The 24,658-nt window shown below is 42.9% G+C and overlaps 1 protein-coding gene across 1 annotated transcript; it reads right to left on the bottom strand.

Moving 5' to 3' along the window:
* Positions 1 to 213: 213 nt before the first annotated feature.
* Positions 214 to 24,406, bottom strand: LOC143279881 (protein phosphatase 1G-like). The gene is made up of 10 exons (XM_076584172.1): positions 24,186 to 24,406; positions 21,773 to 21,848; positions 20,487 to 20,681; positions 17,507 to 18,123; positions 12,685 to 12,872; positions 11,824 to 11,908; positions 10,503 to 10,737; positions 9,610 to 9,739; positions 2,998 to 3,091; positions 214 to 1,219 (listed from the first exon to the last, which is right to left on the bottom strand). The coding sequence occupies exons 1-10, from the start codon at positions 24,294 to 24,296 to the stop codon at positions 929 to 931; spliced, it is 2,022 nt and encodes a 673-aa protein (XP_076440287.1). The 5' UTR covers positions 24,297 to 24,406; the 3' UTR covers positions 214 to 928.
* Positions 24,407 to 24,658: the final 252 nt, after the last annotated feature.

Raw genomic sequence — 24,658 nt, 5'->3', positions numbered from 1 at the left:
ACCCCACTCCACCCCCAACATCCATACAGATAATCTGTAATCCCATTCCACCCCCAACCTCCACACAGATTATCTGTAACCCCACCCCACCCCCAACGTCCATACAGATTATCTGTAACCCCACTCCACCCCCAATGTCCATACAGATTATCTGTAACCCCACCCCACCCCCAACGTCCATACAGATTATCTGTAACCCCACTCCAACCCCAACATCCATACAGATTATCTGTAACCCCACCCCACCCCCAACGTCCAGACAGATTATCTGTAACCCCACTCCAACCCCAACATCCATACAGATTATCTGTAACTCCACTCCAACCCCAACATCCATACAGATTATCTGTAACTCCAACCCCAACATCCATACAGATTATCTGTAACTCCAACCCCAACATCCATACAGATTATCTGTAACTCCAACCCCAACATCCATACAGATTATCTGTAACTCCAACCCCAACGTCCATACAGATTATCTGTAACCCCACCCCAACCCCAACATCCATACAGATTATCTGTAACTCCACTCCAACCCCAACATCCATACAGGTTATCTGTAACCCCACCCCACCCCCAACATCCATACAGATTATCTGTAACCCCATTCCACCCCCAACGTCCACAAGGGGTCAGAATGCCAGTTGGTCGTCAACTCAATCAACGCCACTCCCTTCCATCCTGAACTCATTCACACTCCACCACTCTCTCATTCAAGCACACTCGAGGCTCTAGCATCCAAACCAAAAAAAAAAAAACTTGCGAGACTTCAACTGCATATTTCACTTGATTTTTCACTCAAGTTTTTCCACAGCTAACCGCGCCCTGTGTGTCAGGAAGAAACTCACCTACACAGACACAGCATCAGGAGACTCAAGTCGTTCCCAGCATAGCGACAGCCGAGGACTGGCAACCACTCCGTCTCTCAGTCACCGGAGGACCCTGTCACTTCCCCCTCCCCCACCACCCCCTTCCCCTCCGTCACTTCTGCCACCCCCTTCTCCCCACCCTCAACCCCACCCTCCTCCACCCTGGGTCTCTTCTCCAGCTGCTCCTCTGTGGCCTCCAGCTCCCGCACGCAGCGTTTCGAGGGGTGGATGCCATTCTCCCCGGGGGGCTCCTGACCTTCGGGGTGAAGAACGACGATCACGCAGGTCATGTTGTCACAGCCCGTGCCGTCCCCGTATGTGTTCTCCGCCAGGCAGTGGTCAAACAGCTGTGTGGGCAATCACCACCAAACACACACATTTATCTATCTCTGTTGCTCACACTATAACCCAACCAACCACAGAATCAGGGCTGTATATACTTACCAGTATCATATATGTGAAAATGAACCTGAGAGAACATGACAAAACAAACAACTGAAAAGGAAACCGGTCACACGCACAGTCACATTCATGCAAACAAATTTCGAACATTCTGTCAATTTTTCACCTGATGCTTAAAAAACCTTAAAGACCTTAACAAAATTACACAAGATGCACAACATCACATAAGATTACTGGCATATAAAACCAAAAAAATACCAGTGGACAAGTCACTGGGCACAAAAAGATATACAACATAAAAAGAATGTACAATCATTTAGTCCAGAAAGAGTAAGGGATAACTTTCCTCCTTTACAGAAAGCAGCCATGAAAAGCGTTTTCCATATTTGTTCATACATAATTGATTGGAGGTTCTCACGTATCTTGGCACATACAAGTTGATGTGCATATTGGAGGAAAGGAGGCAGAAACCTCAAAATACTACAATGTCCATTGAAAATGTACTCATCATATTTATCACCTGCATGGTTTACGTTGTATCTAAATGCACTCATGCAAATGACAATACTATAAACATTTACGCAAACACACTAGGTCAATTAAAAACCCTGACATATCATCTCTCTTAACACTGTGTTCCAATCCTAGCAAGAAAATATACATTCATTATATGTCCAACAGATACTAAGCCTACATGTATCAATGTAATAGAGTATTATGCTTCTGGAATTTAGCACACAAACCAAAATCAAAGTCCTCTTGAAAAAAAATACAGAAGAATGGACTAGCAAAGCAGAAAAAAGCAAAAAGAACGAATCAGAAAAGGGAGTGACAGAAAGAGGAAATTTCTAGCGCAATGTCCAGAATGTGGGAATGCTGTTTATTCTGAGACAGCCCACAGCATCCCCATGAGAGGGTGATGGGGAAGGATGGCAGAGGAGGGCGGTTCAGGAGGGGGGTGGGGGTGGGCACAAACATGAGAGCACTTAGCGAAACTTCCCATGGTCCCTGACAGTGCCAACACACAACCAACGAAGAAATCAAAATGCCATACGCTTAAAAATACAATCACAATGTCATATTACAAAAAAGCATTGAAGGTCAATGTTTTTGACCAAAAAAAACTGCCCAGTTAAAGTCGAAATGAATATTCAGAACATTCAACCAAAAAATGTTTCAAATTAGTAAAAAAAATTTTTTTTTTTTTTAAACACAGCTACATATATATTTGCATATGTAATATGTTGCATAACTTGAAATAAGACAGCAAAGCAAATGTACAATCCATGTTCAAAAGACATAATGTATGATGCACAAGTACAACACAACATAAACATGGTCACACAGCATCAGCGTAATGCCACTGATAGGGTGCTTGCTAACAAAGCAATGGCTCACAAAAACAAAAAAACAAAAACACTCAAATTATGGTGCTTAGAGCCTTGCCAACCACTAAGGCTGTCACCACTTTAGCATCAACTTCAAGTTAAGGGTAAACTAGTACAATAAAGACTATCACTGCTTGAATATTTTTCACTCACAAAGTTAAAGCTTCCAGAGTTAAAAATATGGCTCAAATTCCAGAACACTAACAAAAATAAATAACTAAACAAACAAAATCAAAGTGATGAGTGTGTGTGTGTGTGTGTGTGTGTGTGTGTGTGTGTGTGTGTGCATGTCTGTGTGTGTGTGTGTGTGTGTGTGTGTGTGTGTGAAAGCATACCTCTTCACAGATGAGGGAGGGCTTGGACCTCTTGGCAGGGTCTGTCAGTCGTTGAGCAATGAAGTCCACACAGTCCTGACTGGACATGGAGTTCCTGACAAAAAACACACAAACAGAAAGAGGGCTTTGAAAAAAGAGGGCTTTGAAAAAAAAAAGTCATTAATGGTCCCAGAACCTCTTAAGGCAAAGAGGTATCGATTCAGGTCAACTATATTTGAGGATCAGCACTGAAAGGCTGCACCAAGTCCTCTCCTTCCACCGGTTTAACCTTCCTCAACCAAAGTCAGGTACCCATTCACACCTGGATGGCAGGCATCAGATAGGGAAATTGTGATCGAGTCTGAAAGGTGGGGGCATCTGAGGTATTCCAACCCACTCAAGACAAAAATCAGTCCAATTCTTCCTAAACTGAAGTGTTTTTGCTTTCAAACCTGTAAAAGTCAGCCTTGGGGACATGATTTTCAAAATCTTGTCTCGCGCGCACTTGTTTGTGTTTGTGTGTGTGTGTGTGTGTGTGTGTGTGTGTGTGTGTGTGTGTGTGTGTGTGTGAGAGAGAGAGAGAGAGAGAGAGAGAGAGAGAGAGAGAGAGAGAGAGGAGGCTGGGGAATTGTCCAGAAGAGTTTCCTCTAAAAATCAGCTGGGGCCCAAGGGTTGCCTTAGGCCCTTGGGTGTCCAGGGGGGCAAAGCCCCATGGATGAAATCGAAATGAGTGTTTTTCAAGAGGTTTTGGGGGCATCTCCTCTGTGTGTGTGTGTGTGTGTGTGTGTGTGTGTGTGTGTGTGGTGTTTTCAAGGAAAATATACTTTGCACACAAGTTTGCACTGTACCAATATAACTGACCATCTGGTCTCTACAGCTGTCATCTCTGTCACTGAAAGGCATGTGTGTTGGTCGAGGAAGGAAATGGGGAAGGGGAATGACTGGAGGGAAGAGGGGTGGGTATGTGACTGGTTATAACTTATATCACTTTCAGCAGTCAGGGATTCTTAGCTAGAGCTTGTGGTCAGTGTCTTGGCTCAATGCCAAAGTTGCCACAGTCATTGACAGTGGTTTTATTCCCCCCCTCACACCTCCCTCCCTCACCACTGGTGGGAGACTCAGAGAGAGGGGAGGGGAACCTCAGCAAATCATGAAAGTGAAGTCTACAGGAGGAGGAGGGGAGGGGAACCTCAGCAAATCATGAAAGTGAAGTCTACAGGAGGGGAGGGGAGGGGAACCTCAGCAAATCATGAAAGTGAAGTCTACAGGAGGGGGAGGGGAGGGGAACCTCAGCAAATCATGAAAGTGAAGTCTACAGGAGGGGGAGGGGAGGGGAACCTCAGCAAATCATGAAAGTGAAGTCTACAGGAGGAGGAGGGGAGGGGAACCTCAGCAAATCATGAAAGTGAAGTCTACAGGAGGGGGAGGGGAGGGGAACCTCAGCAAATCATGAAAGTGAAGTCTACAGGAGGGGGAGGGGAGGGGAACCTCAGCAAATCATGAAAGTGAAGTCTACAGGAGGAGGTACAGGCAGGGGTGGGGGTGGGTGTTGGGGGGTGATTTTTTTTCCTCTGAAATCAACTCCTCTTCCACTGAAAATAACGGATCCGCTGAGAGTTCCCCAGCCTGGACTCTGTGTGTGTGTGTTCAGCTAAACTGGGTGTGTGAGGGAGAAAGAGAGACAGAGACAGAGAGAGGGAGAGACAGCAAGCAAGAGAGCATGTGTGCGCACACGTGTGTGTGTGTGTATGTGTGGTTTCAATTCAACCGTGTATAAACAAGAGAGAGAGAGAGAGGAAGGCAGACAGACAGAAAAAGAGTGGGGGGGAAGGTGGGAGGAAAGAATGCAAGTTGTATTTGTGCACGTGTATGCATTGCTTTCAAATTAAATTGATCTTTCTCCATGGGTGTGTGTGTGTCTGCGAGGTGAGTGTTTTCAATACAACTATGTGTCAGTGTGTGTATATGCGAGAAAGAGAGAGAGACAGAAAAAGATAGAAAGAGGGAGAGAGGGACAGACAGACAAAGAGACAAAGAGGGGGAAGGTGGGAGGAAAAAGTGCAAGTTTGTATGTGTGCATGTATGTGCACTGCTTTAAATACAATTCTGTGATCGTGTGTATGTGTGTGTTTTCAATTAAACTGTGTCCGCGCGTGCATGCATGTTCATATTATTAAGCTCTGTGTGATTGTGTGAGCACTCATATGTGTGCACATGTGCAAATGTGAAGGAGAGAGAAAGAATGTATGTGTATACGATTGTGCATTCATGTGATTTTTTTTTCAAAGAGTGTCAATGTGTGTCAGCTCTTGTGTCTGTGCATGCATGTGTACCTTTGGTAATCTGGCTATAGATCTCAGATCTAAATACACTGACTTGCCATAAATTGTTTGTGCCCAGTGCTGTCAGAAAAAGCACTGATGTCAATTGCTACAAAGTTTCTGTTTCAATCGAAACAATGTTATTTGTGCATAATGTGGCAAACTTGCAGCTTTTGCTGAATGAAGGGTGGGTCAAGCAGATGTACCCATGGCCCTAGGTGCTTGACAGGGATGGAGATTGCGCGCACCTGCGTTAACGTGTCTGTGCGTGCGCACGCATTTGTGTGTATGTGCATGTGCATGCGCACTCGCATGTCTGTGTGTGTGTGTGTGTGCACACACAAGTGTGTATGTAATTTGCTTTTCAGTGACATCAATGCGTGCCATGAAGGGATTGCCTTCTGTTATCAGCATTTTGACAACTTCAATCGACCATTAGGAAACCTTTTGACTTCAATTTTGCTGCTCTGACAACTCACTGGACTGCCTCTCAAGGGGTCAACATACAATGCTTTCGAAAGAGCATTCCCTTAAATTTTCATTTTTGACAGGTCATCGGCAAACGACACAGAACGGCCAGTCGGCTGTTCCTGTTTTTTTCCAGAAAACGGACAGTCCAATTTTTATGTAAATCTGAAAACAGATTTTCATGCCTAGACTGAACAGATGCACCCATAAAATCTGACACAGTTCGCACCTGGTCTTCCCCGCAGCGTTGATTTTGTGAATGGCGTCGCCTACCCGTAAAGTTCTTTTTTTGTTCTTCACTTGTTTTCACGCTCTCATCTTGCCAGGCCCAGTTCCACTTACTCTTCACTCCTTTATCAATCTCTGCTGCAAAAATCTTCTTTGTGAGCGTTCTCATTTCGTCGATGATTGACTATGATCATCGAAATCAGGTATCTTTGCAAGTCGTGAAGCCCGCGAGCGGAAGTTGTGTAATCGCGACCGAATACTGATAAGCTGAATGATGACAGAGGAGCAACGGAACACTTATTCTCAATTGGTTTGCTTATCCAAACATGGGACATTTTGGCAAACGCTGTGGACCTGTCTTGTCAATCGGTCAGACAACATCGTGCAACGTTCGTCAATGGGGACCCCCCCCCACACCCCCACACCCCCATTCCTCACCACCACCCCACCACAGTGGGCGCTCATATATCAAACAAGCCAACAGCCAGCTCAACAGCTCAGCGAGACCAAAGAACTAGTGTAATGGAAAGAGAAATTCAGGAGATCTCTGAAGCAGATTTTAGCATTTCCACTTTGGATCAGGAAAGTGTAATGGTGTAATGAAGCCTTCAGAAGTGTAACTTGCTGCACCCAAAGCGGAAGGTGAAGAGGTCTGCCACAGGAGAGGAACACACTGCCAACACTGCTTGCACACACAGACAGACAAGACAAGCTTTCGAAAACACTTAAGGTGGACCACTGCGTCATTTTTAGCTAATTTTTGTTTCTCAGGAACTACTAAAGGTATCTGCATGAAATTTGGTACACATACTCAGGATGTTAATATAGATATCTGTGCTAAGTTTGAAGATCATAAGTCAAACAGATATGAAGATATGATAATTTTATCATAAAAATACATAACGTTATTTGGCCCATTTGCAGCACTGAACACATGCATTACATAATGATTCTCATCATTTCCAAAGTTTGTTTTGACATCATTTAGTGCAATGATCACAAAAGCAGATGCCCATTGTCCACAAGCATTGTTCTCTGTCTTGTCAAAAACGCATAAAATTATGCATTCACGTTATCACGCTTTAGTCACTTGCTATGAAAAAAACTACTAGAGGTAGAGAGTTCTAACTATGTTCATTGCACTCAGCACACATTTTTACATCAGTATGCCTAATTTTATGATAATATTTTCACTGCCTCAATTGTTACATGTGGGCCACTGACGCACCTGCAGCGGAAATTCAACTTTTGAGAAAAATGCCTTCAAAGATTGTGTTGAGAACTCACAAACTACAACCCATAGTTACACACTAAAAAAAATAATACACAGGAAAACAGCACTTGGCCAATATCACGAAGTGGTGAGAGAGAGTTTTTTCAGTTATTTGATTGTTCAAAATGCTCCTGGGGCGTATACTTCTCCCTCATCTGCCCGTCGATGTTCACGTTCCTGACGTGTCACAGTTTCAATTTTTTTCCTCTTTTGTTTTGCTCTGTCAGAGGATTTTCTGGTTGCTGTTTTGACCCTGAGCATATCTGATTTCTCTGCTTTGCTCCCAGCCGCAAGTTCCAGTTCAGCTGACCCCATCCTCTTTGTCTCTTCAAATATAGAGACCTGGAAAAAATAATCAAATGTGTGAGAATAGAAGGTACAAGAGAGAATGAGAGAGAGCTGACCCCATCCTCTTTGTCTCATCTTCAAATACAGAGACCTGAAAAGAAATCAAATGTGTGAGAACAGAAGGTTCAAGAGAGAGAATGAGAGAGAGAGAGAGAGAAAGAGACTCAGACTGACATATTTTTACACACACACACACACACACACACTGAGAGAGAATAAAGAGACTCAGACTGACAGTTTTTTACACACACACACAAACAGTATGTCAGACTCAGTAAAAATCCACAGAAATATTAATGGGAAAAGTATTTCAATACTTGAGAAAAATAAAAACTGCCTCTGAAAACAAAAATCAAAGAACTTGAAAAAAAAAAGAAGAAGTAAATCAATGGGCTCACAAAAAAGAAGGTATTCGGATGGCTTTTTTTTTTGTTTTTTTTTTGCTATGAAACGTAACAAAAACTCACAAAATGAAACAAAATAGAATACTATATTATATATATTAAATATTATATATCTGTAGACTATTATATCAATTTCCACAAACCTTTGATATGCATTTTTCACAATGAACTGACGACACCAAGCAGTCCAACATTGACACATCAACGATGATGTTCTGTGAGGACTGTGGCTGTCCCCAGCGAAGTTGTACTTCGGGAACTGATGCACTTTTTTTTGATGGTGGTTCTTCGTCTGAACTGGAGTCACTGTCACCCGTACACGCACGTTTTCTGGTGAAAACGTCCAATTTTCTCTTCGAACTGAGAAGCGGCGTGCTTTCACTGACGTCGGTCGATGTCTAAGGCACTGCTAAGTCGGTCGCGGTTTCGGCAGACTTTTTTTCAGCCTGTGTTGTAATCTTACACTTTCTCTTCTTTTTGCCGAATGCAAAGACAGTCCTAAACTTCTTTCCAGCGTGTCTTGGCATTGTCCGTGACTTTTAGTAGAAAATTTCGATCAAAATCTTAGGCAACTGGTGTGTCGATTGAAATCGTGAAGAAAATAGACGCCATCTTGGAAAAAGTCACATGACCGATTGGGCCAATGGGCTATTTTTTTACTCTGACAAGCCAATCAGAAACCTCGACTCAGCCACAACCCCTAAAAAATGCCTCTCGGGTTCCTTCGGATTTGCTCTTCGTGTGTTCCCGTGAGTGGAATTTTCCACAGGAAATGGCAATGAGAAGACAGACCGGTGAATGACCTTCACACTGATACCAAACAAGTTGGGGTTTCCAAACCAGATCGCGAGCACCAGGCTGTCCAAATCGATGCAAACTTCGACTTTTTTGTCACATTCGCTCAAACTTCACACACACCCAGGTCAGAAAATGATTTTATTTGCAATGAAATCGGTCAAATTGAGCAAAATGGTTGACAGAAATGCAAAGAAGAGACATTGTTTGACCAAATACAAGTATAATCCCAAAACACGTTTTTTAATGATTTTTGGTGAAAAACCTATGCCGTGGTCCACCTTAACTAGCCATTCAAATGTGATGAGCTTTTCCCTATAAAATATACAGACACACTCATACATACCATGTCAAGTCTATCCTCCAGTAAATTCAAACATAGACAGTGAGAGAGACAAACGTAGATGGAGAAAAAGAGTGACTGAGCAAATGAGTGCAAGTGTGTTTGTGTGTGTGCATGCACGCAAGTCCATTTCCACATAAAAAAAAAAAGTAACATACAAACAAAGCCAGTTTTTTTGTTTTTTTTTGTTTTTTTTTTGGTTCACACAGTGTCAGACCGAAAGTCCCTACTGATGTCTGCTGAAGAACAGCAACATGAGAAATCAATGAAAATACAAAATCACAACAACAACAAAAATGCCTGCTTGCTAATCTTACAGATTTCTGCAAACATGTCAGGGGCAGAGATGGGAGAGATACAGCAGTTCTAATCCCTGGGCCTCATATCCCCCTCACACCCGTCCCCAACAACGCCCCCCCCCCCCCCCCCCCCCACCCCCCCCCCAACACTCACCAGATGCCATCACAGGCAACCACAAAGAACTGGTCCATGGGATCCACTGTGGCTGTCTGGATCTCCGGCAGTGCAGTGATCATCTGTTGTTCTGGTGGCAGGTCTTCCTTCCTCTTGTAGAAATGGTCCCCTGTAACAACACACAAGTGACATCTTAGTAATGCCTAAAGTCCTCCCTGCACTTTAAAAAGGAAATGACACACTGCATGTTCAACTTGGGGATCCCTAGGACGTTTAAAACAAAAACACAAAGAAAATTCTGTATGGGACTTTTAATCTGCCATGATGATCGTTCGTAAGATTAGGTTCCCTGCATCATTTCTTGGCCCTGCAACCTGAATGATCATGACTAGGAGCTAATCCATGCCTTTGTGTGTGCATGACTGGAATGTGCAGACCCTTTCAAGGCACAGACTTAAAGAGTCCCTTGGACTCAAACTATTTTTAACAATTCAGAAGCCCTGACCATTGACTCAGTGAGTACACACTATGTGCACAGCATTCAGTTTCGATGAACACATTGTGCCCTGATACAAACATGCCACTCTTGGACTACAGATAGTAAAATTGTCAAGTCAACTGTGGGATCACACATATTTGCCAGCTGAAACGCAACACACAACAGTACAGAAAGTAAGTGTTTGTTATTCACACAGTTAACAGAGGCAAGGAAACAAATAACTACATTATCAACACATATCTTTTACTGTGACACTACACACAACAAAACAAGTAACTACATTCTCAACACCTGTTTTGTTTTGTTTTTACTGTGACATTACACATCTGAAATGCACATTCTAGACAATTCAGACAGACACAAGACAAACACAACCACAACCCCTCTCCATCGACAGTTCCCATCTCCCAATCCCTACCACCGAACAACTCACCAATGGCACGTGATAGATTCAGTCCCCCGTTCACCCGCCCGTCCGCGGTGACCCGACCCCCGGCCTTCTCGATGCGCGAGCGCTCGGTGTCATCCTCGGGCTTGTGGTCGTTGGACAGGTCAATGGCAGTGCCCCCCCGACACAACACACAGCGAGAGTCTCCCGCGTTGGCCACCACCAGCTGCTGGTCTCGCAGCAACACCACACAGGCCGTGCAGCCGCTGTCCGACCCAGGCTGTCAGCACAGACAAAACAGGCATCAGTCAGGCGTGAGTGTGGGGTGAGGGACAGGGAGTGGGGGAGTGGGAGCGGTTGTGTGTGTGTGTGGTTTAAGTGTGATGTGTGTCTGTCTGTCTGTATATATGTGTGTGTGAGAGTATGTGTGTCACTGTGAGTGTGTGAGTGGGTGTGAGTGAGAGAGACTGACTGTGAGTGGGTGTGTGCAAGTGAGTGTTCAGTGTGGGAGAATGCAAGTGTGTGTATGTGAGTTTTAGTCCGTGTGAGAAAGTCTCATTGTGTATGTGAATGCATGCATCATTGCATTCAGACCCTATGACAACCACCTTCCACCCCCACCACTACTGATCAGCCTTACAGGTGTCCTGCATGGCATATATTCAATAAACACAGACACTTCTGCACACCACAAAAGTGATTCAGCTGCCACGTAGGGTCTCCTCTGCTCTATGACATCATATGGCAACCTAACACCAGTAGCTCCCTGGTGATGGGACGGCAACAGAACAAGCCCCAGCATGGCTGTGTATACATTTGGGATACAGGACAGTGACCTTTTATCTTTTGCTGCTTACCCCTCACCAACCATTCAGGGCTGAAATACTAAACACTAGTAGAACCTGGTAAAACATAACAAAAAAAAACAACAACAACCAAACAACTAAAATTAACCAGTCATGCACATAAACCTGTGACACGCCTGGGACATTGACCGTTCCATCAATTTTTCAACTGAAGATAAAAAAATAACTAACCTGAAAAAATTCTGAAGACAAATAGTGTTCAAGGTTTTCAAGAAGAAAATAAAGGTGAATAGAACAAAATGACAGAAAATGAAAAAGGAAGAGACAACAAAGTAAAAAGGACAAAGCCTGAAACAGAAAGCAACAGAAAAGAGGAAACTTATCGCCCGAAACTTCAAGGTGGGGATACTATTTAGCCTGAAAGAGCCCCTCACATCAACAGGGATGATGAAGGAACAAAAACACAGATTAAAAAAATAATAATAATATATATGTATATGTGTGTGTGTGTGTGTGTGTGTGTGTGTGTGTGTGAATCAATACATCAATCAGTAAACTACCTCTTCATTGGACATGTCCATGGCCGGTTCGTCACCATCCTCCATGCCCTCCTCCTCATCATCATCATCGTCATCTTCTTCACCACTGCAACCAACACCACATGACAAAGCTTCCTTTCAGCTGTCACAACACTACCCTACCTCCTCATCAGTCTGAACACAATCCCTCACAATGAAAAGAACATAAAAATCAGCATGTTCATTGTGGCAACAAGTTGAGAAAGAAGAAGAAGAATGTGTCAGAAGACACTGCAGACCAAACTTATTTTGAAATACTAAACTGTAATTTTTTTTAATTATTTTTCAAGTTGAACATCAAATTAGACTTTTACTTTTGTGTCTGTGGGGGTACAAAGCAACATGAGCCTGGGAAAAAACCATTTCGCAACTGTGTAGAATGCAGGAAAAGACAAATCAGTGTTACAAAAGGAGATAATTATATTTTTAATCATTTTTTTTTTAAATACCTACTTTCGAAAATTGGAAGAGTTTGTTCCCCTGGCATGGGATTTCAAAGGTGATAAGTGCTGGGTGACCTGGGAGTAAGTGGGTCAAAGACAATGATCAAAATAAGAAAAAGAGGACAAAACAAACATCAGCCTGCTCCAAAAAGATACAGCAACATATTACAGATTAATTACTGTATTTATCTCAAGATAAATTAATTTACCATGTTACATAAACAATGTATGTAAATGAAGTCATTCAATATGATCTTTTTTTTTTAAAGAAAAAATATTTAAATGTGGAGTTGACATAAACTTCACACAAAAGTCACTATCAATCACATACAATAACAACAGTAAGAAAATAGTCATAAAATATACACCATCACAGACCACTGCCACATCAAACACCTACCTCTCAATATCCTGCCACTCATCTTCGTCATCTTCCTCACTGTCATCGTCATTGTCCATATCTTCCTCACTACACTGAGCACCACTGCTCCCACACTTGCTGCCACTACTGCTGCTGCCACCACTGCTGCTGCCGCTACTGCTGCCACCGGCGCCACTGCCAGATGATGAAGGACCGTCGTCTTCAGTCTGTTGCCACAGTAATAAAAATAAGCATTTATACAACACTGAATATTATGCAAACCAAAGCACTTTAGGCCAGACACCCACATGCACGCATTCCTCTGATTCTGAGGGATCAAAAACAAAACATAAATTCACGTTAACAGAAAGCTAGAGACAGGGTTGACCGGAAGGATGGAGCGGAGGGGGGAAGGAGCTTTTCTGGAAAGAGGCAGGTTTTAAGGCCACACTTGAAAGAGCTGAGTGCAGAAACAAGGTGAAGAGAAAGAGGGAGCTTATTCCAATTCAAGAACAAATTCAAGAGGCAGATGAAGACCAGTGACTGACTGTGGAGTGTCTGAATGTGGAATGTGGATACAGAGTGGAGGATCTGGAGCTGTTTACAAATTTATAATACTGGGTACATTAGGTTCATCTCTAACTTTAGCAATCATCGTTGGCCTGTAACAATGCATAAAAACTGTCCTATCCTCACACTGGAGCTTCTATGCCTCAAGGGGTGAAGGGACTGTGTCCATTTCAGGACCATGAATCAAAGGAGATACAATGAAAAGCATCACACAGGCGAATCCTGAAAGACTCAAGTCCAGTCAGATCCCAAGGCAGTATTAACTGAAAACTTGTCATGAATCTTTAACATCCCTGGCCTCCTGCCCCAAACCTGCAGTTCAGCACTTGCCACAGCCTGAAACCAAATGTACCGGTATCTGGTAATTTTGTGAAAGTCTACCCAGTCATTTGGATCGATGTTTATACCAGGCATGAGATTGGGAAATTGTGATCGAGTCTGAAAGGTGGGGGCCTGGGGGCCGCAGAAGGCCCCCAGTGGGGGTCCATGGGGCAATGCCCTGGTGGGGGTCTGGGGGCGAAGCCCCCTGAAGCTGAAGGTTTTTCTCAATTTCAAACCATGAAATCTGCACTTGCGGGCCACCAATGCTGCTGAGGTATTCCAACCCACAGAAGACAAAAAATCAGTCCAATTCTTCCTAGGCTGAAGTGTTTTTGCTTCAAAACCTGTAAAGTCAGCCTTGGGGGCATGATTTTCAAAATCGTGTCTCGTGTGTGTGTGTGTGTGTGTGTGGATTCAATGCAACTCTCTGTGTGTATGTGAGAAAGAGAGACAGACAAAGAGATTGAGATTAGGGCTCGGGCTGGACATGGGAGGAAAGAGTTAAAGTTCATGTATACGTACTGCTTTAAATACAACTCTCTCTGTTTAACCTCTTTGTGTGAGTGAGTTAGTGTGTGTGTGTGTGTGTGTGTGTGTGTGTGTGTGTGTGTGTGTGTGTGTGTTGCACTGTACCAATATAACTGACCACCTGGTCTCTTCAGCTGTAGTCTCTGTTCCACTGACATGCATGTGTGTTGGTTGAGGAAAGAAAGGGGGAAGGGGAATGACTGGAGGGAGGAGGGGATGGATCTGTGACTGGTTAAATCACTTTCAAGCAGTCAAGGATTCTCAGCTGGAGCTAGTGGTCTGTGTCTTGGCTCAGTGCCAAAATTGCCACAGTCATTGACAGTGGTTTCAGAGTTCTCCCAGAGGGGAGATGGTAGGAGGAAAGAATGCAAATTGTATTTGTGCATGTGTATGCACTGCTTTCAAATTCAACAGATCTCTCCCTGTGTGTGTGTGTGTGTGTGTGTGTGTGTGTGTGTGTGTGTTTTCAATACAACTCTGTGTGTATATATGCAAGAGAGACAGACAGACAGACAGAAAGAGGGGCAAAGAGACAGAGAGGGGAGAAGGTGGGAGGAAAAAGTGCAAGTTTGTATGTGTGCATATATGTACATTGCTTTAAATACAATTTTGTGTGTGTGTGTGTGTGCGCGCGCGCGCGTTTCCAATCTCTGTGTGTGCGTGCGTGTGCTTGAAAGAGAGAGTGGGTGTGCGAGTGTGTGTGTGCATGTGCGTATTATTAAGCTCTGTGTGATCGTGTGAGCGCTCATATTATGTGTGCACATGTGCAAGTGTGAAGGAGAGAGAGAAAATAAAAAATAGAGTATGTGTATATGTGAATTCATACATGTGTTTCTTTTTTTCAAAGAGTGTGTGTGTGTGTGTGTGTGTGTGTGTGTGCGTGTGTGCGTGGGCGTGCGCATATTCAATTCAGCTCTGTCTGTGTGTAACTTTGGTAATCTGGCCTGCTATAGGTCTCAAATCTAAATGCACTGACTCTAGCCATGAACTGTTTGTACAGAAACCTCGGCTGTGTCAGAAAAGGCATTGACCTCAATAAGTTGCTACAAAGTTTCTGTTTCAATCGCAACAATGTTACTTGTGCATACAGTGGCAAAGGCTGGCAGCTTTTGCTGAATGAACCGAGGGTCAAGCAGATGTACCCACGGCCCTTGTGGCTTGACAGGGATGGAGATCGCGGGCACTGGTATATCTGTGCATGCCCGCAAGTTTGCGTGTGTGTGCGTGTGTGTTATTGTGCGCACGCTCACATGTCCGTTTGCGTGTATGTGTGTGATCGGCTGCATGTGCCGTGTGCATGTGCGTGCGTGCGTGCTTTTCACGGTGCCTTAGGAAACTTGACTTCGATTTTGGTGCTCTGACAAGTCACTGGATCGCCTCTCAACGGGTCAACAAACCGGTGACACCTTCGAAAGAGCATTCCTTTTTTTCAGTTTTGACAGATCATCGGTAAACGATATTGAACGGCCCACCGGCTTTTTCTTTCTTTCTTTTTTCTTCAAAAAACGGACGCTCCATTTTTAATGCAAATGTGAAAACAGATGTCCGTGCCTGGACTGAAGAGTTGCACTGACATCAATTTTGTGAATGACGTCGCCTACCCGTAAAGTTATTTTTTTATTCTTCACTTCTGTTTTCACGATCTCATCTTGCCAGACCCAGTTCACTCCTTTATCGATCTCTGCTGCAAAAATCCTCTAATCCTTTGTGAGTTTTCTCATTTTGTCAGTGACTGAAGACGATCGACGAAATCAGGTATCTTTGCAAGTCATGAAGCCCACGAGCGAGTTTTTTTTAATCCCGACCAAATACAGATTCAGGCATGGAGAGGGATGGGCGCCGCCATGCTTCATTTGCCCTAGACACGCCGCATGAAGATGACAACCACACCTCAATCTTCAACCTCAGGATACTGTGCGAGAGGAACCTCCAACATCAGCAAGACCTCTACCACGTCTTCGTGGATTTCAAGAAGGTGTTTGACCGAGTATGGCATGCAGCTTTATGGGCCACCATGAGGTTGTATAACATCAATGCCAACCTGACCCGAGTGATACAGAACCTCTACGACAAAGCCACCAGCGCAGTCTACTTCAACAGTAACATTGGGGACTGGTTCAGAACCACAGTCGAAGTGAGGCAAGGCTGTTTGCTCTCACCGACTCTCTTCAACATCTTCCTGGAAACAATCATGACTGATGCACTTGACCACAAACAGTCAACATCGGAGGCAGAGCAGTCACCAACTTACGTTTCACCGACGATATTAACGGCCTAGCAGGAAAAGAAGAGGAGCTAGTTAGCTTAGTGGACCACCTTGATAAAACCTCTAGAGCGTATGGCATGCAGATCAGTGCAGAGAAAATGATGACCAACAACACCAATGGCATCAGCACTGACATAAGAGTGGATGGCCAGAAGCTAGAAACTGTCCACAGCTTTAAATACCTGGGAGCAATTGTGACAGATGAGGGATCCAAACCCGAAGTACTCTCCAGGATTGCACAGGCGACAGCAGCACTCACAAAACTGAGGTACATCTGGAACGACCGGAACATTGCACTCGGCTCAAAGATCAGACTGATGCATACCCTGGTGACATCAATACTCTTGTATGCAGGTGAATCGTGGACCTTAACAGCTGAAATAGAAAAGAGAATACAGTCCACTGAGGTGAGATGCTTCCAAAGACTCCTGGGCATCTCCTACAAAGATCATATCACGAACGAAAAGTTCGAAACAGAATCAGGCAAGTCATTGGGCCCTACGAATACCTGTTGACCTTGGTCAAGAGAGCAAGCTCAAATGGTATGGCCATGTCATGAGATCATCAGGGCTTGCCAAGACATTCCTGCAGGGCACAGTGCAAGGGGGGAGAAGGAGAGGCAGACAGAGGAAGAGATGGAGGACAACATCCCAGAATCGACGGGCTTGAGGTTGAGCGATACAGTCAGGTCAGAAAACCAAGAGGATCGGAGGATGCTGGTTGCCAGATCACCTGTGGCGCCCCAACGGTCCACAAGACTACAGGATAGGTGAAGGTGAAGGTGAAATACGGATAAGCTGGATGATGACAGAGGAGCAACGGAACACTTATTCTCAATTGGTTCGCTTATCCAAACCTGGGGTATTTTAACAAACACTGTGGGTCTGTCTTGTCGATCGGTCAGACAACGTTCGTGCAACCTTTGTGGGTCGGAAAAAAAACCCTCACCCCCACTCCACCCCTCTGATTTTCTCAACGGATTTATGCGTATCTCAAAAATGGCCTCTGGAGCCAATTTTCAGTCGGAAATCCGACTATAGTCAGAAAAATCTCATGCCTGTATACACATATTCCTCTGCAATCACTATCAGCAAACCCACATTTTCACATATGCATACAACCACAGACACATATACTACAAGCATCAGACATGGGGTCAGACACACACAAACTTACCACTGACGAAGATGACACTCCATCTGAGGACGTTGCTGATGACTTAGACGTTTGGCCCGACGAGCCGCTGGAAGACCCACTTTCTCCACCACTCCCCTCCCCCTTCCCCCCACACTCCCCGCTACCCCCACACCCTGTGGAACTGATGGCGCCCACCGCCTCCTCCCCACCATGACCACTTCCCCCAGCACCTGACTTGTCACAGGAGAGCGAAGCATTCCCTGCACTACTGTTGGAATGAGGTGTCAACACACTGTCACCTCCATCCCTCTGGCCAGAGGAGGAGGAGGAAGACATGGCACTGTCCTGAAGTTCTCTCTCCTTGTTCTGGTTGTTCTCATTGTCGGCCATCCCGTTGGCCAGAGAGGACCCAGACCCATTGGCACACACACTGCCGCCCACGACGTCTGACGACGAGCTGGGCCCCACGTCCCCCCCGTCAGACACAGCCACCTTCTTGGCACGCACAACAGGGCTCTGCAGGTTCTCCTTCTTGCGTAGGTTCCTGGCAGCAGCACCACCTGGAGGCGTCTTGTACTTGGCCAGAAGTACGTCCAAAGGGAGGTCAGCTTCAGCACGCAGGTCATCTGCTTCAGCTCGACCCACTGGGTCATCCTCTGCAGATCAAAAGTCATCAGTGAACAGTCAAACATTGTACTTTTTTTTTCTTTGCTGCCCCATCATCTGCACCGTTTCAGTGGCATTACTCCCACGCCGCTCATTTAGATTACCCCATACACGTCCACACCCGGGTTCATCCGTTGCAGTCCCTGCATCAGCAGTCCACAGGGAGCCATCGATGTTAGGTCGCCAGGAGGCCACACACCCGAGGAGACCCTGCACTGCTGCTGAGTTACTTCGGTGGTGTTCAGTGGTGCCTGTTCTGATTTAACGTACTTAGGACACCACCTACTAAGCCCCCTACTATCGACAATAATGGCTTAGTTGCGGAGCCAGACTGAGTGAGCGTCCCTCCCAGAGTGGAAACTGCCACCATGTCCCTCAAACAGACCCCCATGAATCTGCCGACATTGACAACATTGACAGGACCCACCCCAAGCACGGAAGTGGAGGGGCATCGAAACTGAGGTCACCATGAGAGCAGGGCATGGAAGGCCACAGACTTTGAGACTGTTTTGTTTATATTGATGATGATGGAGGAGGAGGATGACGATGACAATGTCCATTTCGGTTTGGGACTGCATGACAAGGTTGTACTCTACGCTTCCGGTCATAATGATATCCCGGCGTTAACCAGGCCCGAGAGATACAGACACTTGCAGTGTTGGTCAGGTAATTAGAGCAACACACCCAAAGACGCATCCTTGAAGTGGATGACACTCGACTGTGTGGTCCCAGTCTCCCCATTTAAGCCCACAGCATACTCAACTCTGGGTAGGAGCTGGCCACGGGCCGAAAAACCCATCTCCGCTGGGATTCGAACCCGCGTCCTCCCAGCCGTCAGTCCGCGACGCTAACCACTTCGCCACGGCAGCAAATACTGTACTTTTTGTTGTAAGCAGACAATACAGACGTGACAATACAGTTCACCTCTGCTCATACATGCACTACTGTTGCTGAATTCTGGGCAAACTAATGGTACCAAGTACCAGATTCAATGCCGCCATCATCTGCCTAGTACAGTCTTTTTTCTTTTTTTCTTTTTGTTGCCTTAAATGACTGTGAGCGTGATGTGCTGTGTCAAGTTATTAGGGAGTTCTAGATCTGACAATCTGTAGCCACTTCTACAAAGATGTGAAGAGTAGAACATGATTTCCTGTGATGGCATCATGAAACAAGAGAGGCAAGGCCTTCAAGACTCACTTGTGATAAATTAAGTCCCCTAGCATTAATTACAGAGTAATTTCCCTTTTTACCTATCTGCACCAAAACGTTTGCAAAATAAATAAAAATTCCATACTTAGCAAAAGAAGTTCCTGTTTGAACAAAAAATGATAATAATGACTCCTCTTGTTGTTGTGTCAGAATAAGAGGTCAAAGTGCCAAGTTTAGAGAATACAAAAAATATAAATATAACAGTAAATGCAGTTTGCATATAATTAGTCTTCTTTTTTAAATTTTTTTTTGTGCCCATCCCAGAGGTGCAATATTGTTTTAAACAAGATGACTGGAAAGAACTGAATTATTCCTATTTTTATGCCAAATTTGGTGTCAACTGACAAAGTATTTGCAGAGAAAATGTCAATGTTAAAGCTTACCACGGACACACAGACACACGGACACACACACACACACACACACACACAGACAACCGAACACCAGGTCAAAACATAGACTCACTTTGTTTACACAAGTGAATCAAAAATGATCCACATCTGCTACTACCACGACAGCAATGGATCGATACAGAACGTAATATTTAGTTAGATTTTACCACTGGTGTAAAACAGCATTCTGTTCAGAAAAAAGGCTGGATTAACTGCTGGACTACTTGTTTCACTTTTTCTAGGCAGAAAATAAGAGTGAGAGAGGGGTGGACCTGATAGATCTACAGTACAAGAGATGTATCTACAAGAGATGGGGTCTACAATAGACCTAAAAAATACAATGGGTAGTCCAAATGCAATGTGTGACATAGATCATACCTGTGCGCAACATGATCTGGTGCCATTATGTGAAAGAGAACAATGTGAAAAAGGACGATCTGGAAATCTCTATATATGAATGTGAGTGAATGAGTGTACTGGAAATATATGTGTGCAAGAGTCCATTTTCAAGTTCAAACATGAAACAGTAATTGAATAAATCCATAAAATGTGTACATAAAATACAGTATATAATGTAGATACATACACATTTTGTTGCTGTTTTCTGTTCATGTATACAACTTGCAAACAAATATGTATGACAATAAAACATATTTCTTTTTCTTAAGTATCAAAAGTATTTGTGTGCACATGTTTTTAACACCTTCAAAACCCGCCCCAACCCCTCCTCATTTTCCCTTTAATTAACATACCGTCTTCTTCCTCATCGTTTTCATCGACACCTGCCAGCTGCTTCAGCTCTTTGATCACCTCCTCCTGCACCAGGGTAGAATCAAACTTGAGAAAAGCATCAACCAGGGCAGGCCCCAGCTCCCCCTCTTTATACTGCTCCGTCTCCTTGATACAGTCTGGCAAATACTTGGAACAGTACTGCGCCACCTCCGATCCTGGGAAAGTGAGACAAATGAGTATCATTTATAAATGACATTAATACTATCACTACTACCACCACTGACAGTCAAAATAAAATCAACAGAACGCATTCTAGTTCTACATCCATTAATGAAATATTCTTTTTCTTTCTTTTTTTTCTGTTCCTCTTTCATTGTGAAATCAAATCACTTTCTTTCAAACTGTAGTGATATCACTGACAATACTGTTGTATCATTTTATTTCCATCTTGATCTATACTAAACTCAAGATTACATACATATTTTCTGATATCCAGAGAAAGAACAATTCTGGTTTAAAAAAAAAAAAAAAAAAAAAAAAGGATGGCGGGGAGGGGCAGGGGGGCGATGACTGGGGCAGAACAAAGAAAAGAACAAGTCAATAAAACAACCCATTATACATCTTTGTTTTTAAAATCATTCATAGAATAAAATACTTAAAACAATTAACATTAGAATAACAATCTTGACATAAACTCAAGAGATCAATTCATTTGAAGAGCTAGTGTTGATCACAAAGATACACATTCGGACAGTGAAAGTTACTTCTATTATTACTACTACACAGTACTAGTCATTTTCATAGTATCCCCTATAAACCACCTTACATTCCCAACCCCTCTATTACTGAAGTTACTCACCACCTCCACTGCATATCACATTGAATTTTATACTAATACATCTGGCAATTTCTAAGATATACCAGTACTCTGACATCCAACCGTGATGTGACCAAAAAAAACCCAAAAAAGTCCTTTCCACACATGGATTTATGGACTGAACCTTTATCAATCATTTCTGATGACATATTTCATAACAATGAACTTGCTTCAAAACAAAATTCAGCAATAGTTTGTTTTTAAACTATACCTCCAGATTATACAAAAGATGTAAAAAGAGAAACTACTGAAAATAAAAAATGGTCAATACCAAACATGCCATCTACAATTTGTTTGCCATATGTATGCATCTGTGTGTGTGTGTGAGAAAGAGAGAGAGAGAGAGAGAGAGAGACAGACAGACAGACAGACACAGAGACAGAGAAAGAGAGAATGCATGCATGCCTAGTACAAAATATGTTCACCCACCTCCATGCCCATCATAAACAGCAAACAAGGCAGTCTGTGACTCCTTGTCAAATTCAGGAATACAATTGTGAGCATCCTGAAAAAAGAAAAACAACCATGGTTTATTATAGCACTTGACCACCATTGCGCTTATCTAATTCTAAATTAGTAAAACAAACACATGTCATGATGTGATGTATATATACTTAGTGAACCCTCACTACCAAACAGACACACATTTTCTCTCCTCCTCTCTCATACACATGTGCACACTCACATAGGGAATAGAAGCCATTTTTCTCAAACATCCATTCTATTTCTAGACTGCAGAACTTTCTGAAGAACAATTAGTTTGATAGAAAAGAACTGGTTTTTAATTCCCCATATAAGAAACAATTGTTGATGAATACTAAATGTGAAGTCAGTGCCTTGGACCTACTGATAGCCTCTACACAGAACAATGCCTATGGGCACACAATGAAAACAGCCTTCACTAACCTTTATTTCCTGATGTTACTTAAAATAGTTAAATTTACAATAACCATATGGTTTTACCTTTTTTTTAAGGGGGTTGGACCAACATTTATGGAAGCATGATTTTTGGGTTATGTAAGGATTTTATGGGGTTTCTTTTTGCAGTCACAATCTGTCTATGTGTGGTCTACATATATATGTGTGTGCATATGCATGTGTGTGTGTGTGTGTGTGTGTGTGTATGTGAACATGTGTGTGTGTGCAAGATTGACTCAGCAAGAAGACAGATGCAGACTTTTTTTTCTTTTTGTTTTCTTTTTTATATTGGATAATTTTGTGTGCGAGCCACATTAACTGATCAAGTCAAGTGTTAATGTGTGTTGTTGTGTAAGGAGGAGTAAGGTGTGTTAATGTTAACCCATTCAACCCTGGGGAGTTTACACATTTTACAGTCTCAACATGCTTCCATGTGCTATTGATACAGAAAACAAAAAACGCAGAAAATATGCTGTTTTTCCTCCAAATCACGTAAGGACACATCAATAAATACTACAGAAGTTAGTTCCCTTTCTTTGCAATTCAAGCATACATAGGAACGAGAAAACTGTTTAAATTAGGCAATTAGACACCAAAGCAATGCTCGAGGTGCAGGGCTCAATCAATTTTAATGTTAAGACTTAGTAAGAACACTGTTCTTCCAATGAAAATTTATGACATTTCTTCAGTGGTTTTCTGGTGTTTCACGGCACTTCTGTGTTTGATGCTATTTCCATGTTTCCATAAAAAATCGATTAATTCAACCCTCATCCCCAAATCCTGTGTCAATTTGTATGTTTATTGAGATTTTTTTTTTTTTTTTTAATATAAATAACACTTAACTTGTTCCACACACTGCCCCGGAAAGCATGGCAATATCTACATTTCTTTTCCTGTACTTGTAATGTGTATGTTTATAAGACAGAAAAACTTAATAACAATTAACATTGTAAAATATATACTTTATATTTCTTCCATCCACTCACTGACTCGTCTTCTTTACATCTCTTGACAAGGGGAGAAATGTTTAGTACTTATATATAACAATGTCATTTAAACAAATTTATCATTTTTCCGTCTTTGGAATGAAACTGAATGGAAAGCACACATGGGAAGAAATGTGGATACTGCGGAAAGCATTCAGGATGCTCCAGACATTGGGATTTTAAGTATAATAATATTATAATGTGAGTCTAGGACAGTAAGAGCAAAATATCAACTTAAGAATAGATATATCAAAGTTGGATTTTACAACCTAAATAAAAAGGTGTGATACACTGCTGCACACAAGTTTACAGCTCAGACAAGTTTACAGATCAGACAAGTTTACACTCATTTACACAAATTACAACACTTGGTCTAACTTCAATGGATCTAAATTGTGCAGTGAGTGATATAAAATTGCAACAACAGCAGCAAAAAAGAAAGAAAAAACACTACGGCGGTTTTAAGCTTAAGATAACAAAAAAATAGATTAAAAAAAAATTGGCTTCGACCGTTAGAGAAGTATTTGGCTGTTCAAAGAAACTGGTGAAAGTAAAACCGACGATTGCAACAAATAAGACAAAGAGATGAAACTGCCCCTGTCTTACACTGTTTTCAGTTTCCAGTTTTATTTGTCGACTAGAAGACATGAGATATAAGCTTAAAGTAACCTGTATTCTGCATTCTTAGTTGGACAAATCGAAATCCCTGAATCATGCGACCGCACTGATTGTAGATGTTCAAAGGAGGGAAATCCCAAACCAACAGACAGGAGCTCAAACATTGCAGTTTCATAGCCCACATTTCTCAGAGAGATAAGACATCAAAGAATGTCAAACTGATGACGTACTTAAAAATGTACATTAACAGTTCAGAGATGAAGCATTCAACACGTAATTGGGATTTGGCGTGGACGAGAGAAAAAAAAATGGCCGCTCACCTCTTGATTTATCCGCCATCCTTGCATTGAAGAAGCACCGTAGGTGAACACGGGGCTTGAGTTATCACATGAAATTTTCTCTGTAACTGGAGAGGAAAGATATGCACCCATATTTAACTTAGAAAACGACAATAAGTTCACAATCTACTGGTCATAATAAAGACGTAAACATCACAGCACGTGCGTCTCCCCTTTCGCGGGCTGCTTTATGAGTCACGTGATAGTCATGTCGCACTCACAGGAAGTCTCCGGCATAACGATGATAATAATTTTCTTTTGATAATAATAATAATAATAATAACCATGTACACAGTATGATGTACCGTTATATAAAGAAAAATATATTCGCAATTTTACAATACATGTATGCAGATCATGTGAAATATGCCAAATGTAACAGAGTGAAAAGCATTTGATTCATCTGCTTTTAAATGCTCTGACAACAGAAGTTGATCACAACAGTGGAAATGGCA

The sequence above is a fragment of the Babylonia areolata genome, chromosome 3, assembly GCF_041734735.1.
Source record: "Babylonia areolata isolate BAREFJ2019XMU chromosome 3, ASM4173473v1, whole genome shotgun sequence".
Classification (NCBI taxonomy): domain Eukaryota; kingdom Metazoa; phylum Mollusca; class Gastropoda; order Neogastropoda; family Buccinidae; genus Babylonia; species Babylonia areolata.
The sequence above is the reverse complement of the archived record's forward strand: the minus strand, read 5'-3'. Positions and strand labels throughout refer to the sequence as shown.

Bases quoted from the DNA above. Each gene is read 5' to 3' on its own strand.
- LOC143279881 (XM_076584172.1), bottom strand. From the start codon at position 24,296: ATGGGTGCATATCTTTCCTCTCCAGTTACAGAGAAAATTTCATGTGAT. The intron at 12,873-17,506 runs GTAAGTTTGTGT...CTGTGGCAACAG, and splicing joins GAGTGTCATCTTCGTCAGTG to ACTGAAGACGACGGTCCTTC. The intron at 10,738-11,823 runs GTAGTTTACTGA...CTGTGCTGACAG, and splicing joins TGGACATGTCCAATGAAGAG to CCTGGGTCGGACAGCGGCTG.